At 35.9% G+C, this 18,515-nt stretch overlaps 1 protein-coding gene across 3 annotated transcripts in view; it reads left to right on the forward strand.

The window, feature by feature from the left end:
* Tenm1 (teneurin transmembrane protein 1) overlaps positions 1-18,515 on the forward strand; it is a 572,293-nt gene that overhangs the window by 271,413 nt on the left and 282,365 nt on the right. For 2 of the 3 annotated variants that reach the window (XM_038316304.1, XM_038316305.1), the window contains exon 6: positions 11,587-11,736. In XM_038316304.1, coding sequence (XP_038172232.1) covers positions 11,587-11,736 — 150 coding nt within the window. The remainder of the gene's footprint in view (positions 1-11,586; positions 11,737-18,515) is intronic. The other variant, XM_038316306.1, reaches the window with a different exon arrangement.

Consider the following 18,515-nt stretch of genomic DNA (forward strand, 5'->3'; position numbering starts at 1 on the left):
TTTGATGTTTAACGTAATAAAAATGGGATTTGCTTTAAGATGGAAAGATAACCCACTTTCTATAGTGTTTGCAATCACTGTATTTAATTCAAGTATCATTTGTATTTACAGTGATATTCCATATCGCAGAAACTGTTAGTCTCAAAAATGTCCACTGAAGCAATGTTCTGAAGAGATGGTTTCCCATAGGAGTTCAGTTAAAAGCCCGCAGTCATCAGGGGGTCACCATCTGGGTAATGTACTTCGTGTGTTTTTTCAGGAAAGGAACTGTCCAAAATTCAAGTAGCTCTGTCGCTTTAATAAGCTTTGGAAGTAAAGGACAAAAGCTGGAGTATTCCCTAGCTTGAAGGAATGTGAAGCAAATATGTAACGGAACTAGAAATGGGTAAATAAATGATGACAAAATGGGAAAAATAAATGATCCCAAGGAAGTGTCGCATGCTATTATTTTGTGACAACAACCTTGATAATCAGACTTTATTGTTGATACAGATTTCAAATAGTCTAAGCTTATTTATTTAAGAGAATTAGAAAACAGTACCCAAATGTCTTGTAGTGTTGGGGCAGCTGGCCCAATCCCTGCGTTCAGGGGCGTGGCTGCCCCAGGGGAGTAGGATACCCCTTAAATAGGATCGGGGGCCGGAAGAAGCCCCGTTTGCTATCCCCCGCGTTACCTTCTACTCCGCTGGACCCTTGGTTCTGTAAGTTCCCTTATTTCCCCTTTTATTAAAACTGATTTATTATAAAAGGACTATCTTGGTTATTTCCTAACCCCTCCGACCGCTGGTACTGCCGATACACGCCGGTACATTGTAGCAAATAAAAATAGCATCCTTAGCTGTGTGTGAACTTGAAGATTCAAGACGGGTTTCTGGTGTTTATGAATAATACTCACTGATAGAGTGCTTACCTAGCATGCATGAAACCCTGGGTTTAACGCCATAGTACCTCTAAATGATAGCTTTCTTAAAAGCAAGATCATATTTGCATATTTTTTTAAAAATTGCAATTTCAAGTTTCCTTTATAAATATATGACTAAAAGATTGTTTCCTTTGCTATTAAATGGAACCCAGGGTCAACTGTAAGAAAGTCAACACAACACATGAAAAGACAGACATGGAAAGTAGTTGTGCAATTTGATACAGATGTTTAAATACAGTCAAGTCATTTGAAATACCTACAAAGATTTTTTGGCAAACAACTTTCTTCATTCGGAAGTTTTGAAGATTTTTCAGACTTTTTAAACTTTATTTTCTGGACTCTATGACAAGGCTTTTGGAACCCTTGTCCATTTACAATCAAGAGTTCTGTTTATGTATTTTGGTATTACTCATATTGGATCAGTAAATGTTTTTGCTTGCTCCTTTAAAATGCTTGAAGCCTGGGGCAGGAGAGATGGCTCAGCAGTAAAGAAGACTTACTGCTTCTGCAGAGAGCCTGAGCTCAGTTCCCAACATCTATGTCAGATGGTTCACAATCACTTGTAACTTCAGGTTCAGGGATCTGCCACTCACTTCTGTCCTCTGTGGACACGTGCACTCACAGGCACAGATACACAGACAGACACACTTACATACACCTAACTTTAGTAAATAAAATAAACTATTACACCTTTATTGTTGAGGTATTGTTTAGGAATTTGTATTATTGAGATGTCATGGAGACAGCTTTCCTATCATACGTAGAAGACAATTATCTTGCAGCAGAATTTCTGGTCCTCTGGTGTTTGCAATCTTTCCATTCACTCTTCCACAGCATTCCTTGAGCCTTGGGTGCAGGAGTTGTATTGTAGATGTATCAGTTAGGCTAGACACCCTATGGTCAGTTGTTCATCAGTTGATAAGCCAATGTGGATAGGGAAAATCTCATGGGGCCCCAGCCTTAGATGAAGAGACGTAAACTGCTAATAACTGCTGGAAGGGAGAGGGAATTGGTCCTCCCTAGAGGGCAGTACCCTAAAATGGTTATGCAAAACCAAACCTTCAGCCCTAAAAAGATACACATTGGAGCAACACTGACTAGAACCACCAAATTGTATTTAGTTTTTTAATGATAGTGCTGAAATATATTTATTTCTATAGCAATGTTCCTTTTGAATCTTCTTGTTAATTTTTATTGAAAGGAATTTTTCATATAATATATTCTGATGGTGTTTTACCTTCCCCCAACTCCTCCCAGATCTTCCTCCACCTCCCTACCCACCAAACTCTATGTCTTTTCGTTATCTTGTTAAAAAGCAAACAAAAAGCAAAGAAACAAACAAAAAACAAGAAACTCATACAAAACTCTCAGACACATATAATCATATATACAGAGAGAAACCAAAATATACAAGCAAAAGACTAAAAACAAACAAACAAAAATACTCAAACAAAGCAATTTGAGACAAAATTTCTAAAACATACCAAATACCATTGAGTTTGTTTTGTTTTGGCAAACTACTGCCAGGTATGGGGCCTGCCCTGAAGCATGATTAATTTATCCAGTGAGACTCCATAGGAGAAAACTATTTTTCCCTTTGCTAACGGGTGTCAGCTGAAAATAACTCCTTGATTGAGAGTGGGAGGCCAAGTTCACTTCCCAATTTCAGTTGTGGGACCTAGTGTGGCTTAAACCTGCTTCCACATTCTCTGTGAATTCATATACACATCAATACTATTGTGTCTGGTTGATGGACACTATTTCTTTGGAATCATCAAGCACCTCTGGTTCTTTCTTTTCCATTTTCTCCTCTGAATAGCTCCTTGAACACTGAGGGAAGAGATGTGATTAGGACATCCCATTTAAGACTGAGTGCTCCAAAATCTCTAGTTTTGCACGCTGTCCAGTTGCGGGTCTCTGTGTTAGCTCTCATCTCCTGTAAGAAGTTACTCTGATGTTGGCTGAGTGAGGCACTGATCTGAGTTCCAGGCCGGGGTGGGCACCGACAGTTTCTGGTAGAAAGTGTTTTTAGGTCTCAGCAAATGATACAAAATAGTGGAATTGAGCTAGAAGAGAAGGTTGAGAGGATCCATGAGCCAAATTGAATTTAAATATTTGTTCATATATTCATATGTGTGTAATGATAATAATTAAAGAAAAAGAGTTCACAAATTTTAAAGGGAGTAAGGAGGCGCCTGAGAGAGTTTTGAGGAAGACAAAAGGGGAACATTATATAAATTCAGTACATACCTAAAATTTTAAAACTTACTTTTCCACTTTTAAAAATAAAATATTTTAGAAATGGTTTTAACTCATGTTTTAGACACAAGCAACTACAAAAAAGGGGTAAAAATATAATGATGCCTATATCCATTCAACTTCGCAAAGGTACCCTTTAGCACACAAGTATTTTTACTTAGCTATATATGAATATATATCATTGTCAAAAGATTGTAACCATAATACAAAAATATTAAGTACCTTTGGGTTTCTCTAGTTCTCCATTATGGAGAACCATATTTTAGTATTCCTTGTTTCAGTATGTTTCTGCACATTTACCTATGTAGAGATAAGTGTTTTCTATTTAAACAGATTTACAGAATATGCCCTGTTCTGCAACATTTGGCATGTAAATCTTACTATATCAGCACATTTAGGTAATTCAATGGTTCATTCATATATATTTGATGCTCATATCTTTGGGAAATGATTTGATTATTCTAACATGTAATGATACCCACCCCACCATGGGTTGATTTTAACTACTATCATAAAATCATTAAAGGTAGAACTGGGAAAATATGTGCAAAGTATGTTCCTATAAATCAGGAATTTTGTAATGGCACACTGCTTAATCTGTCTCTCCCCCTCCCTGTGTGTGTGTGTGTGTGTGTTTTTCTCTCTGTGTGACTCTCTTCATGTATCTCTATCTCTGTCACTGTTTCTTTCCCTCTCCCTCTTGCTCTCTTCTCTCTTCTCTCTCCTTTTCTTCCCTCTCACACTTCTTGCATTCTCCCTCCCTCTCTCAATAATTCTAAGCTCACAGAAAAGAGAAAAATGTATGAAATTCTTATATACATGTTAAAGAGCTTCGTCTAATGTTAGCAATTTGTTCAAGCATAATAAAATTACTAAAACTAAGAATTTAACAATAGCATGGTGCTATTAGCTATTATCCTTTTAGCTAAGTTCAGGGTTCAATACAGTTATCTCCATTTAACCAGTAATTCTTCCATTTCAAAATGGCCTATCTAGGATCCCATATTACACTGAATTGCTTTTCCTCCTTAGTTTCTTCCAGTCTATGTTTCAGAGTATAAATCCTTTCAATTCTGACTTGACATTTGTTTCTGTTTTCAAGAACTTCAAATTTATTTTTCACAAATATAAAAAGCATACAATTTTACTGAGGAGATGAAACTAAAAGCAATAATACTTACTGAATGAGTAAGACAGCCTTAGATTGGATTCCCAGTTTCCACATTAAAAAAATTTAGCACTGCCATGTGTGTCTATAATCCCAGTTCAGGTTATTGGGAAATTAAGACAGAAGTATTGCTGAGGCTTATTAGCCAGACCACCTAGCCCCAAACTAGCAAACTCCAGATTCTGTTAGAGACTCTGCCTCATGGGCGCTGATCTTGTGCAGGCTTGTGTGGGCAGCCAGAGGTGCCATAAGCTCCCGAGAGCAACAGTTCTGTTATGATCAGAAAATAATCTTTTATTCTGGGTCACAATGACCTCTGACTCTTACAGTCTTCCATATGGTTCCTGACCTTTGGGGTGTGAGGAAGTATGGATTTCTTGGTTGTGTCCGTGACCCCGATAACTTCCCTCCATTGCTTCATACTTGGCCATATCTTGACATTCCAGTTATTCTTGTATTTCATAAGTAGTGAACAACGGAGTACATGCTAGCAACTGAGTACTGAGTAGGGAACCAGAGACAGAAAAATGATGATGATAAGATTCCTACCCTTTAAGGAAAACATATCAACAGATATTTTCAAAATACTTCAGTGGACTCAATGATATAATGCTAAAAGAAGCACATAATTGTGAACTATTCTAGTTAGTAGAGGCTACCACTCTTCAATAGAAATATAATCTGAACTGCAAGTGTGATTTAGAATTTTATGGTGGCCATATTTAAAATATAAAAAGAAATAAGTAAAATAAATTTTAGCAAAATTAATATTGAACCTAATGTATCCAAAATATTACTTCAATATGTAATTGATATATAATTATAAAGGTGACATTTTACATACTCTCTTTTATATTGCCCTTGACCCTGACTAGCTAAATTTTAAGAGCTCCAATAAATGAATGCATCAAGTGACTACCTTACTGAACAACACAAACCTAACCTATCCAGTTTTTATTTCTCGCATCTCTTTGTAGAATATTTCTGCAGTTTGATCATTGCAGAGGAATATGCATCTCTTAAAAGGGAGTAGAATGAGGGAGCATTACTGTTTATGTTACTAGATAATGCCAGGCTAACTTAAGGGAGACAAAGTCCAACGTCCTAATAGACATTGCAAAGATATATATGAAGTAACTTGGACCATTCTATAGAAATATACAAGGAAAGAATTTCTGCTTATGGATTCAGCCTTCGAGATACAAGATTACAGGAATGTTTCATTTTTGTTTTTAAATGATCTTATTTTTACATACCAATCCCAGTTCTTACTTCCTCCCCTCCTCTCACTTCTTCCACTCCACCCCCATCCACTCCTCAGAGAGGGTGAGGCCTCCCATTGAAAATCAACAAAGTCTGTTACATTATTTAAGGTAGGATCAAGGCCCCCCTCCCTTTATCTAGGCTGAGCAAGTGGGAGCTCACTGACCCCAGACTGACAGCTGGGGAACTAGCAAAAGACAGACCTAGGCCCTCTGAATGTGGGTGACACTTATGTGATATGGGCAGTTTGTGGGACCACCAGCAGTGGAACCAGTATTTAGCCCTAGTGCATGATCTGGCTCTTTGGAGCCATTTCCTATGGAGGGATGATAGCTTGCTCAGCCTACAGGAATGTTTTAAACTTAGAAATGGGATATACGTCCTGAATTGCTTAGGCCTGTGCTGTTCAATGGAGTGCATTTACCAACAGGAAATAACTTGTTGCCTTAAATTTGTAGTGAGCTTGTGATTTCAGGGCATAGCTCTTTACAATTGAATTAAAGGAAGTCTAATAATTACAAATCGTATAGTGCTGAGCAGCAGGGAACATTTGTTAAAGCACCATTAGGAACTGTCATTCTTCATCTGGTGAAAAGACATTACTCTAGGATTATCTGAATTGGCACACACGTTCTGTCTAGTCAGTGGATTTTAGTAAAATAGAAAGTAACTTATACCCTACGTTAAGTTGGATAGTGTCTGTCCCCTCACTGAGTATGTACATTTATGTATACATCATTATCTTGTTGTGAATCAAGTACTATTTTTATGTCTACCTTAACTCATTTAAAGCACTACTTGAAAAATTTAAATTTTATCAGTTTCCATTCACTTCTTGTTTATTGACGACCATGTGTGAAGTGGGTTAGACCACTAAGATAACAGGAATATGGGACCAGTAATTATGTATATGAGTTTTTCTCCCACTCTTCCCACTGGCCTCACATTGGATACTTAATGCTCCTAGCAAATTCCATGTTATCCTTCAAAGACTTTTGTATCTCTACTCTGTTTATCTAGAAGGATTTGCACTACGTATGTGATTCTCAACCTTCCTAAATCTGTGACCCTTTAATACAGCTCTTCGTGTTCTAGTGACCCCAAACATAAAATTATTTCATTGCTACTTCAGCACTGTAATTTTGCTACTGTTTTTAACCATACTGTAGAGATCTGATATGCAGGATATTCGATATGCAATCCCAGGGGGTTAATGACCCGCAGGTTAAGAACCACTGCTCTAGATACCTGTGTGTCACCTGGTTCATCTTATTCAAATGTAACTCCCTCTGAGAAGCCTTTCCTCACTGCGCTGTGTTAGCTGCTATTCCTTTTGCTATGATAAAACAAACAGGCAGAAATGATATAAAGGCAGAAGATGTTGACTTTTAGATGATATATTCCATTGTAACAGTAAAGGTAGGGTAGCAGGAGTAAGAGGCCAACCAGCCACGTTGCATCTGCGGTGGTAAGGAAGCAAAGGGAGATGGATATTAGGTGTCAGCTTTCTTACCTGTAATGATGTCAGCCACAATTAACCTAATCTAGTTAATCCTTTCAAGTATACTATGAGGCTAATTTATAAAGTAATTCCTCACAGTCATTATCAGGGTTTGTCTCTTAGGCAATTCTGGATCTTGTAACATAAAATATTAACTGTCCACATCTTTCCTCACAGAACTTTTAACTTCCTCAAAATATCTGATTTGTGCTTCTTTGGTTCCATAAAAATTCAGCTTTATAATTTATGTTATACCATATATTTTTCTTGGTCTATCTTAAGTCATTACTTAAATTCTGGACAACTCTGAACACTAAAATAAAAAAAACTTCCTTGCATAAAGCAGTTATTAAGTAAACTAAATATGAATATAACTTAAAAATTTATCTTCTTTCCAAGGATGTCAGTCTGTCAATCCATACTTATTAGGCTATATAAATTGTCTGCATATAGTATCCATATTAGCTCAGGGTGTGTGTGTGTGTGTGTGTGTGTGTGTGTGTGTGTGTGTGTGTGTGTGCTAAAGTCTTGAATCCACATATAAGAAAAAGGATGAACTCTTTCTATTTCTGAGTATAGGTTACATTACTTAATATAATGATTTCCAGTTTCATCCATTTTCTGTCTGTATCCCCAACATCCCCAGCATACTTGTCACATATTTGAAAATATTTCTTAAATCAAAAAAAATCCCTGCGTGTAAACTACTACCAAGTCTATCTAATGGCATATTGATATATAGCACAAATCAACATGCATTTATTGATTGCCTTAATATGGGAAAGCTATGATTGTTTCTAATAAAACTCTGGAGTCCTTTAGAGACCACAGCCTATTCTTCACATAAATGCACTGTTTGGATTCCTTTTGCAACTCAGCATATAGAAATTCAATGTAGTAGAGAGAAAAGGTCAGTCATCTTGCAATGGTACCCTTGATCTGGAACAAGTAATTAACTTTCATTATATATTCACACCAATATACATTCTAAACAACTTGCTCCCTGGAAAACATATCATATACTTAAAATTATAAAACTTCATTGCTGTCACAGAATGTTGTTTTGAATATGTTCTTACCTCTGTATCTGCCTATTTCTTCTGACAGTAAAAGGGAAATCCTCCTTACATATTTTTAAATGACTGTCTCATCACATGCATTTTTCCCCTCATTTTCTTATGCCCTCAGGAAACTGGTTGAACTTAAATAAAGTACATAAAATAGCTCTCTTGGTCTTCAAAATGACACTCATTATGCCTTCTGTTATAAATGGTCAATCCAATTTCACAAAAATAATTGAACCAAGGAAATGAAACAACTTTCAATATGATTTGTAATATCAATAATATTAAATTTGGGGGGAACCTGAATAAAGTTCCTAAGATACTAATAAATACCTTGAACTAGAACAATAATAGTAACCAAACTTCACTTCTTTTGGCCAGAAAATCTCAGCAATGGCACTAATACTGTGTTTTTAATATGCCATATATTCTTCAAAACCTTTATCCTTTGGTTTCCGTAGTTCCATTAATCGCAAGAGAAAACCATCAAGATACACTGGCTTAAATCCAACGAAAAGGGAGAAACCAATTAAATGCTTTAATGTTTTAAATATAAAGTAGAAATTAGATGTTAGAAATCTCTTTAGCTCCAACTAAAAGTAGACAGATGATTTTTAAATGGGATCCTTGGCTAGTGTCTCTGTTTTCAGTAACCGACTCCTATGATATATGTATATATGATAGAAGTACAAATTAAATCCTCTCAGGTTCCCTAATAACATGAATAAAAATATCAGATAATTTATGGAAAGATTCACTTTTCTTTCTCACCTTTTCGTAGTATTTGAAAAAGAGATCCTACCCTAGGCTCTATTCTAACAGTCTCTTCAGTGGCCTCATTCTGGACTTAGGGGGAGCTGGGAGGACCTTGGACTAAACATAGTGAAGGGAACCCTGATGGCTCTTTGTCTTTGGAGAGGGGTGGAGTGGGGTATGGGTGGAAGGGAGGGGAGGGAAGGGGGAGGAGATGGAAATCTTGAATAAAAAAATGAGAAAAAAAAATAACTTCACTGTTGACTCTGTGCATGCATGTTTTTGCAATCTTTTTCTAGCTTTAATATTCCTGTATAAGCTTAAATTTCTGAATGCCACATCAGTCCTTGGAAACCCATTTCTCTCTGTACGAATTCATTTACTTCCTCGCATCTCACCTCAACCCATCTGTTCAATTAGCCATCTATAAAACACAGATGCCGCTCCAACCACTTGTAAGCTAAGTAAAGAATCCCCTAAATATTTTAATGGATTCACCATTTTATCAGTTATTATAGCTCTAAATTGTAACCATTTTTAATTAGTCTTAGAATTAGCTCATCTATATGTCCATGATCGCTTCGTACACCTATGTACATGCATGATATTATGAAGAGACAATCTCACAGCAAACTCCTGGGTCTTCTGGCCCTTACACTTTTTCTGCTCCCTCTTCCATAATCTTTCTTGAGCCTTAAGTATAGGAGTTGTTAAATCGACAATTTCTTCTTTTTTGTTATTTTATTATCATCTATTTTTGGTCTTTTGAGACAGGGTTTCTTTGTGTAGCCTTGGTTGTCCTGGAGCTCACTCTCTAGACCAGGCTGGCCACGAACTCACAGAGATCCACCTGCATCTGACTCCTGAGTGCTGGGATCAAAGGCGTGCACCACTACCCTACAATTTCTTCTTATGGAACCTCTATTGACTTCTCACTGCAAATAACTGAGACACTCTTCAGACATTAGCTGAATTGAGGAACTATTTCTCACCAATATTGCTGCAAGCCCACTCCATTTGTTTCCTTGATACATATTTTACATTCCCAATTTACTTTGTTTTGCATTGTGACTAGATTTACCTCTTTCCGAAATGTAATTTGATGATATCATTTACTTCCGTAAAAACATTCAATAATCCCATATATATCTAACTTAACCCCCTAAAGAAAGCTTAACATATCACCTGTTCAGGAAATATTAATGTTTATGTTGCTTAGCAAATTAAATGCAAATATCTAACCGTGGCACCCATAGTTTTCTAAAATATGGCCTTAATGCTACCATTCTGCATTTACTTACCATAGCTAAGCTCCAATGAACCCAAACAGCATCCTTTGCTTCAAACCCACTCTGCACATTGGGAATTAATACTTTGTTCATCCCTCCCCTCACCCTTCCTGTCTCTGTTATGCTTCAAAGCATACACAAATACAAATATTTATCTCTAATAGTAATTTCTTTGTAAAAATCATTTGTTACAAAATCAAGCTAGCCAAAATACAGATTATTTCTTCTTTAATACATCTATTTTAAAATAGAAAAAAAGAGAAATCATAAAGAGAAAACTAAAATCCTCCATAAGCTCCCAAATCCTTAACATGTTGCTTCCACACATTCTTTCTCTAAGATATGAATGCTTATATATGCAGTCATACACATTCACAAAATTCAGATTAAATAATTCATACTGTTGAGAAGCCTGGCATTTTCATTTGATGCTTCATGATTATTTCCAAGGATGCTGTATGACATTTTCAGTGCGATTTTAATAACTATATAATTTTGTGTTATTAATGCATCGCCAGGTAATTACACACCAATTGATAAATATTTAGATTGATTTTAAGTTTTGAATATTATTTTCAGATGTTATCATGGACATTCTTAAATACATTCATAATAATTTCTTACAAACTGATTTTTTTTCCCAAGGAAAAGTCAAAATTTAAGGTTTTTCTATATTCATATTTTGTTTTGCTTTTACATATGATCCCACATTATCTTGCACAAAACTCCTTATATTTTAATATTTTCACACAAAATTGATGTGATCATATTCCTGCACAATGATAATACCAAAGATCTCAGACATCCGATAGAAAATTAAACATACATTATATCAATTCTTCTACATAATATTATGACTCTATTACATTTATAAAACTACCAAATCTTTCCCTAACAGGCATCTAGATTTTAACACATGTATCAGTTATGAAGGGCCTAGGAATACTAAGAACTCAGTTAATATTTGTTGAATTGAATTGGGTCAGTCATAAGGAAGTTCTCCTGCGTTGGTATTTTCCTATCCACATTATTCTGCAGGGGTTTCCATATGCAAACTAGAGTTACATGACCAAGGAAAATGGAAACAGATGAGATCACAGCCCTGAGGAGCCAAGAACAATGCCATTGTAATTGGTCAAATAATCCTCCAATTTCTAAAACTATCTCTTGGATGGCTTTTGGCTCAGTGTTTTAGCACCAGTTACTTGAGAAAAGAACTATATCTGTTGATATACATTTAAAACTTCTGGTCCATTAGGTTAGTTAAAAAGCCACTAATTCTAACACTTTCAGGTGGAAAAGGATAGTTGGGTTAGCAGCCTTCTAAGTCAGTCGGAATAAGTTAATATACCCTTGTTTTCTTGCAGCAGTGCACTTGTTTGGCCTGACGTGGCAGTTGCAACCAGTTGGACAGATCTATGCGAATGGAATTAGCAATGGGAACACAGGGACCGAGTCCATGGACACTACTTACTCTCCCATTGGAGGAAAAGTTTCTGACAAATCAGAGAAAAAAGGTACAGTGACTAAAATGATTGATGGATTCTTGATTAATTTTTTCCTAATTGAGTTATTAGGACCATACCTGGGATGGCTTCGCTTCACATTAACTTTCATTATCTCTTGAAAGAACTCCCCCACGTGAACAGAAAAAGCCCATGTCAGTGTCTTGTGAAGCAAACTTCTTTTTCTCCAGTGCTTTGAGTATAAACCAATTAAACTTTTCAAATATGTTGGCAATTTTGAAAATAAATAAATATTTATAGAATGGAACTTTCAATACAATGAAAATTTCATTTCACATATAACTACCCTGAAGCAACATGGGATTTTGATTAAGTTCCCTCATGTCCTAGCCTAGCATTTATTTATATATAACATTTTACAAAGGGTATATAGAAATTTCTTCTGTTTATAATAAGTAAAGGCAGTTTCTGCCTCATGTAAAGGTGAATGTTCATAACAAAATGGGAAAGCATGAATTATTTTCTAGTTGGGAAACATGAATTCTTCCTAGTTGAAAGAAAATTACTCCGAGTCCTGAATTGTTCAAAGTAACCAATGTAAGCATGAACTAGGAGACTCATTTAAATAAATGACTCAATACTCGCGCTCCTACTTTCCAAGTCAGAATGAGTGACTTTAGTCTTAATAAGCAAAGAAAAATAACTAGAACTTTGTGGTAGGACTTCCCTTGAAACAAGTTTAAGTACAGAGGTACGTGTGCTATGTAAATTTTTTGTCTGTCTGATTTTAAAGTAGAAATTGAAAACAAAACTCTCCTCTATTTTCATAAGATAAAATTAAGCAAATAAATATATAGAACAATCATTACCCTTAAGGAAGTCACAATTTTGTAAAGGCAATAAGTTTTATTTTGCTCCACTAGCTCTAAATACACAGTTTGTTTTGTGTATTTTTTGATTTAGTAGTCTCTACACATCTGTTTCATTGTTTGGGGTGGGTATTTTTGAGGTTTTTTTTTTTTTTCTTTTCTTCTGCTTTTGGAATGATAACTTTGCTTTGCCCCATGGTTCAGTAAAAATGAACACTTAAGGTTAAATGAAGATACAACTTCTGGTATAATTTTCAATTCACACTTCAGTTTGACTTGAATCTCATTTCAGAATACTTCATTCTACCCAGGACTAATCTTTCCTGGAAGTTTCACTGGTACCATTGTAAGGGGGTAGGGCTGAAGGAAAAGGCTCAGAGGTAGACAAGGAAAGGACTAGAGTAGGCTCAGACTTTTCTTCCCCACCTCTTTTATTCACTTTTCCTTTTTTCTTTCTTCTTGTTTGATTCCTTCACATGTGAAGACATAAAAGCCACCATCTGGCATTATCTTCCTAGGGACTTTTTTGTCATTCATGGTGAAAATCAGCAACACCTGTCTAAAGAAAATGCAAAATGCAGGACAGCAAAAGATGAGCACATGGTTTCCTAAGTTTAGATTCAATTTTGCATTTGAATTCAAATGTCTCATAATTCCTTTCCAGAAACTAGGTTAAAACTGCAGTCTAAAACTTATTAAATAATACTACATCCAAGATTGTTACAGATGCTTTATGGGAATTAAATCATGATGCGTCATTGTGCTTCCTGTTTTAAGAGATAAACAGAGGCACAGAGAGGTTTAATGATTTACTCATGATCAAAAAGCTAGAGACTACTTGACTGGTCTCAGAACCTATCCTCTTAACTTTTCTTTTCTTTTTTTTTTTTTTTTTTACCACATCTTACTGTGTAGCATTGGCAAGCTAAGATGCTGCATAAACATTTCCCCTTTAAATGAGCCCAATGAAAATTGTTTTATATTTCTGCTCAGTTATAAAAACAAACATGGAAAACTATTCAAATTTCATAATATTTCTAAGAAACAGAATTATATGTGACCCCTTGTAGGTCAGCAATATTCCAGGACTGGCCCCATCCCTAAAGGCAATCGGGCAGCACACCTTATACTGAATGGAAATAGAAAACTCATAAATTTGCATTTGTGGGAAGGTGAAGGCATGGAGGATAGATATGGGAGGATGATGGAGAATGGAAGTAAGTGTGATAAAATTAGTAAATTGTCAAAGAATTACTAGAATATCATTTAAAAAGAAACATAATTTTGTGTTCATATGTCATAAAAGCAGAAGTGAAACTATTTAAGGAGAAGAAAGAGCAGCAAAGGTGAGGGGAGAAGATAAATAGAGCGCAGATCTATGGCATTTAAATATATAGTGGCATGCTATTTGTATTTTAGTAAATAAATCTTTCCTGAATTCCAGAGGCAAAGATAAAGCCACTAGAGGTCAGGTAATGGTGACACACACCTTTAATCCCAGGATTTGGAAGACAGAGGCAGCTAGATCTCTGTGAATTCAAGATCACCCTGGGCTACGCGAGATCTAAGCAGAAACAAATCCAGGTGGTGGTGACCTACACCTTTAATCCCAGTTCTAGGGAAGCACACACCTTTTATCCTAGCACTAGAGGGAATACAAAATGAGAGGAGAGAGAGGTTTAGTCTGCTTAGTCTACTATCGCCCAGTCTTGGTAGAGGTAAGGCTTCTCTAGTGGTTTGGCTGCCTTGCTTTTCTGGTTTGGGGTTTTTATTATTTGTGCTACACACACACACACACACACACACACACACGTATATTATATTATGTATGTATTATATATATATATTGTATATAAAACACACTTTTATGGACTTTTTTTACTAGTTCTTTGAGACTTTTGTAAATGTGTTTTGATCATATTCACCCACTCCTCCGTTTCCTCCCAGATCCACCCCTTTCCCTACCTAAACAACTTTCTGTCCTTTTACTTGTTAGCACTCATTGAATTCCATTTAATACATTTCATATATTTATTGATGCGTGATCTTCCGCTGGAGCATGGTCTACTTAGTAGGGCATACACTTTTAAGAACTTTAACTGCTCAGCTAGGGAAGGGACTTCATACTCACTTTACCTTTCACGTTCGGATTTAGTCTGGCTGGAGCTTGTGCTGGTCTCATGTGTTGACACAAATGCTGTAGCTTCATATGTGCAGCTGTCCTGTTAAGTCTGAAAACAGTTTTCATGTAATTGTCTACTGCCTCTGGCTCTTAGACGCTTTGAGTCCCCTCTTCTACAAAGATCCCTGAGCCTTGGAGGAAATGATGTAATATAAATATCCCACTTAGTGCTGAACATTCTGTAAGTTCTTATCCTCTGTACCTTGACCAGTTTGTGGGTCTCAGTGTTAATTATTATCTACTGCAAATAGAAGCATCTCTGCTGAGGGTAAAGAAACAACTTAATCTATGCATATAACAATAAATCTCAGGAGTCAGGTCAGCTGATGTCATGTATACCAAGTTGGGAGTTTTAAGTAACTATACAGCAGCCTTAACTATAACCTAATATCATGGTCTGTTATTTTAGGCTTTTGCTGTACATTATAATCCAAAGCATAGATCTTTTTAAATGCTATGTCTATATGAAATGGAACCACACAGGAGAAATAATAATATATAAAGATGTTTTCAAACGATCAAATGATTCCTTTAAGAATGCATTTCTAGAATCTTATATTAATTTTTTATACTCTAGCATACAAAACAACTAGATTGTTGTTTTTACATTGTCTCCCTTAATATTCAAGATCAAACATTATAGCACTGCAGTTAAGAACTTGGACTCTATAGTCAGACAGACATGACTTTGTATCATGTATTGGTCCTAAAAACTCAAGTAACTAAAAAACTGAATTAAGTACAAAAATGACAGTGAATAGAACCTCTCATTTGTTTTAGCAAAGACTAAATAAAATTATGAATAGAATGTATGCATAGCACAGTTCCTAGAATATTGTTTAACATAGCTGTAATATTTATTGGTTTAAAAGATGGGAAAATACTTGAGTTTTTCTAACATACTTAACATTTTGTTAAGTACTACATATCCTGATTCCCAATTGGTATTAACTTTTCTTCTTGGAAATAGTGTTTTCCTTCCTTAACACTGAGGCTCTATCCACTTCCAATTTATCACCTATTGTTTTTTGATTAACACTATGGTAAAATGTCATGAATAAATAAAATAGTGGTTTTTAAATTAAATTCTAGTAGAATCCATTATCCAGTTATATTTGTCTGTGTGTCTCACTAAGAGATGGGAGTTTTACCAATTGATAAACTAAATGTATGAAGAAAGGGAACTCATTACCCACATTTAGTGTGGTAAGATTTTTAAGAACATGCTAGAACTTGTAGCATGTGTCAACAACAAACTAGAATCTACCAGGTTATCTACCAATCATGCAATATGCCCATCTACAATTGAACAAATTGTATTTGAGCAGATACTAACTACACTGAAACTTTTTAAATCTTACCATTTAACTAGAAACATTATGAAACAATTAGTTTAAGCAGAGTAGAGGAGATAAGAACAAATGAAGTATTTTCACTTAAACCATAGTCATGTTACATCCACCAATAAAACTAGTAATAACTATAATACATAGCTTTTAAATCTTAAAGAAGATGGAATGAAACATTGTTATTTAAAGGTGGAGAAAATGAGGATATAGCACAATTGAGCATCTTTTGGCTATATACCCAAAAGTGGTATTACTGGGTCTTGAGGACGGTTGTTTTCTAATTTTCTGAGAAATCGCCACACTGACATCCAAAGGGGCTGTATCAACTTGCATTCTCACCAGCAATGCAGGAGTATTCCCTTTTCCCCACAAGCTCTCCAGCATAAGTTGTCATCAACTTTTTGATCTTAGCCATTCTTACAGGTATAAGATGCAATCTCAGAGTTGTTTTGATTTGCATTTCCCTGATGACTAAGGATGTTAAACATTACCTTAAGTGTCTTTCAACCACTTTAGATTCCTCTGTTGAGAGTTCTCTGTTTAGGTCTTACTCCATTTTTATTGGATTATTTGTTCTTTTGATGACCAATTTCTTGAGTTCTTTGTATGATTTGGAGATCAGACCTCTGTCTGGTGTGGGGTTAGTGAAGATCTTTTCCCATTCTGTGGGCTGTCTTTTTATCTTGTTGACCTTGTCCTTTGCTTTGCAGAAGCTTTTCAGTTTCAGCAGGTCCCACTTATTGTTTCTCTCAGTGTCTGTGCTGTTAGGGTTATATTTAGGAAGTGGTCTCGTGTGCCATTGCATTCAGGTGTACTTCCCACTTTCTCTTCTATAGTGCCACAGGACATGTGCTCAACTATGTTCATAGCAGCACTCTTTGTCATAGCCAGATCCTGGAAACAACCTAAATGCCCCTCAACCAAAGAATGGATAAGGAAAATGTGGTACATTTACATAATGGAGTACCACACAGAAGAAAAAATAATGACATCTTGAATTTTACAGGAAAATGGATGGAGCTAGAAAACATTATTTTGAGTGAGGCAACCCAGACACAGAAAGATAATTATCACATATACTCACTCATAACTGGTTTTTTAAACATGAAGCAAAGAAAACCAGCCTACAAATCACAACCCCAAAGAGCTTAGACAACATTGAGGACCCTAAGAGAGACTTACATAGATCTAATCTACATGGGAAGTAGAAAAAGACAAACATGGGAACCTTGGGGGAGGGTTGAAGAGGGAAGGGAGGCAGGGAGGGGAGCAGAGAGAAAAATGTAGAGCTCAATAAAAATCAATAAAAAAAAGAAAGAAAATAAGGATGTAAAAATTCAAGATCACAGAAGAGAACTGGTCCTGGAACCAAGGATACTTAATTCCATATTCCATGGTTTTCTTTTCTATTATTGTGACAACATCACACAAAATAAACATCTGAATTGCTAAAGACCTTCTCAGCACGGAAGGTCCAAAGACAAGAACAGTGCCACTAAAGCAATGGATTGTATTCAAGCTAAACCACTGGTAGGTTTTGCCTTAGACTTTTAAGGGAAGTGGAGAAGATACATGTGGGATGATTTACATGTAGGAATTGATTTGCAACCAAGGGAAGATAGGTCACTCAGTCAGTTAGCAGTACAGGGATCATTTGTGTTTATGACTACTTTCTTTCAAATGAACAAAGTATTTTAATCTCAGCTATTTATTCATGAACAATGAACAGGAAATGGATGCCTTGAATATACTCTTTCAGCGGTCAGATAATAGAAGAAAGGCCATGTCTCAGGGGAACAAGAGAATCACAGATTTTGTATTTAATTAAAATATAATTACATCATTTCCCCCTTCTTTCTACACACTTCTACAATGCCCATACCCACCAACCCCAACTCCCTGCCAAGTTCACAGTCTTCTCCTATTTAACCTTCAATGTTATATATACATATAAATGAACCAACATATGACTATATCATGCTGATTCTGTTCAGTGGTACCTGCATGTATGTTCATAGAGTTGACCACTCAGTATTAGATAACTGATTGGGTGGCACATCCTTTGTTGTTAGTTTCTTGTAGCTCTTCATCTAGTGTTAGGTCACTTGAGATTTCCCCATCTAAGTTGGACTGTTAAATGGTGTTGATATTGCTGAGATTTGTTTAAGTAGTCATTTTGTTGAGGATCCATAGGTAAAGCTTCCCTGTCATAGCTAGAAAGCACAAACTCACAACAGACTTCCTGATGTATCATCAGTCAGTGCTGGGCATCCCAAAGTCAACTGTTCTCTGCACATTGACGATGTGTGAATTTCTGTGATGCTCTTCGTCTGCTCCAAAGAGAAGTTTCTTCAATTAGAAGTGAGAGTTATATGTGAACATAAAGGTAAGTATATAGAATAAGTTAGGAATAAGGCCATGGATCTTAGA

The sequence above is a fragment of the Arvicola amphibius genome, chromosome X (assembly GCF_903992535.2).
Source record: "Arvicola amphibius chromosome X, mArvAmp1.2, whole genome shotgun sequence".
NCBI classification, from domain to species: domain Eukaryota; kingdom Metazoa; phylum Chordata; class Mammalia; order Rodentia; family Cricetidae; genus Arvicola; species Arvicola amphibius.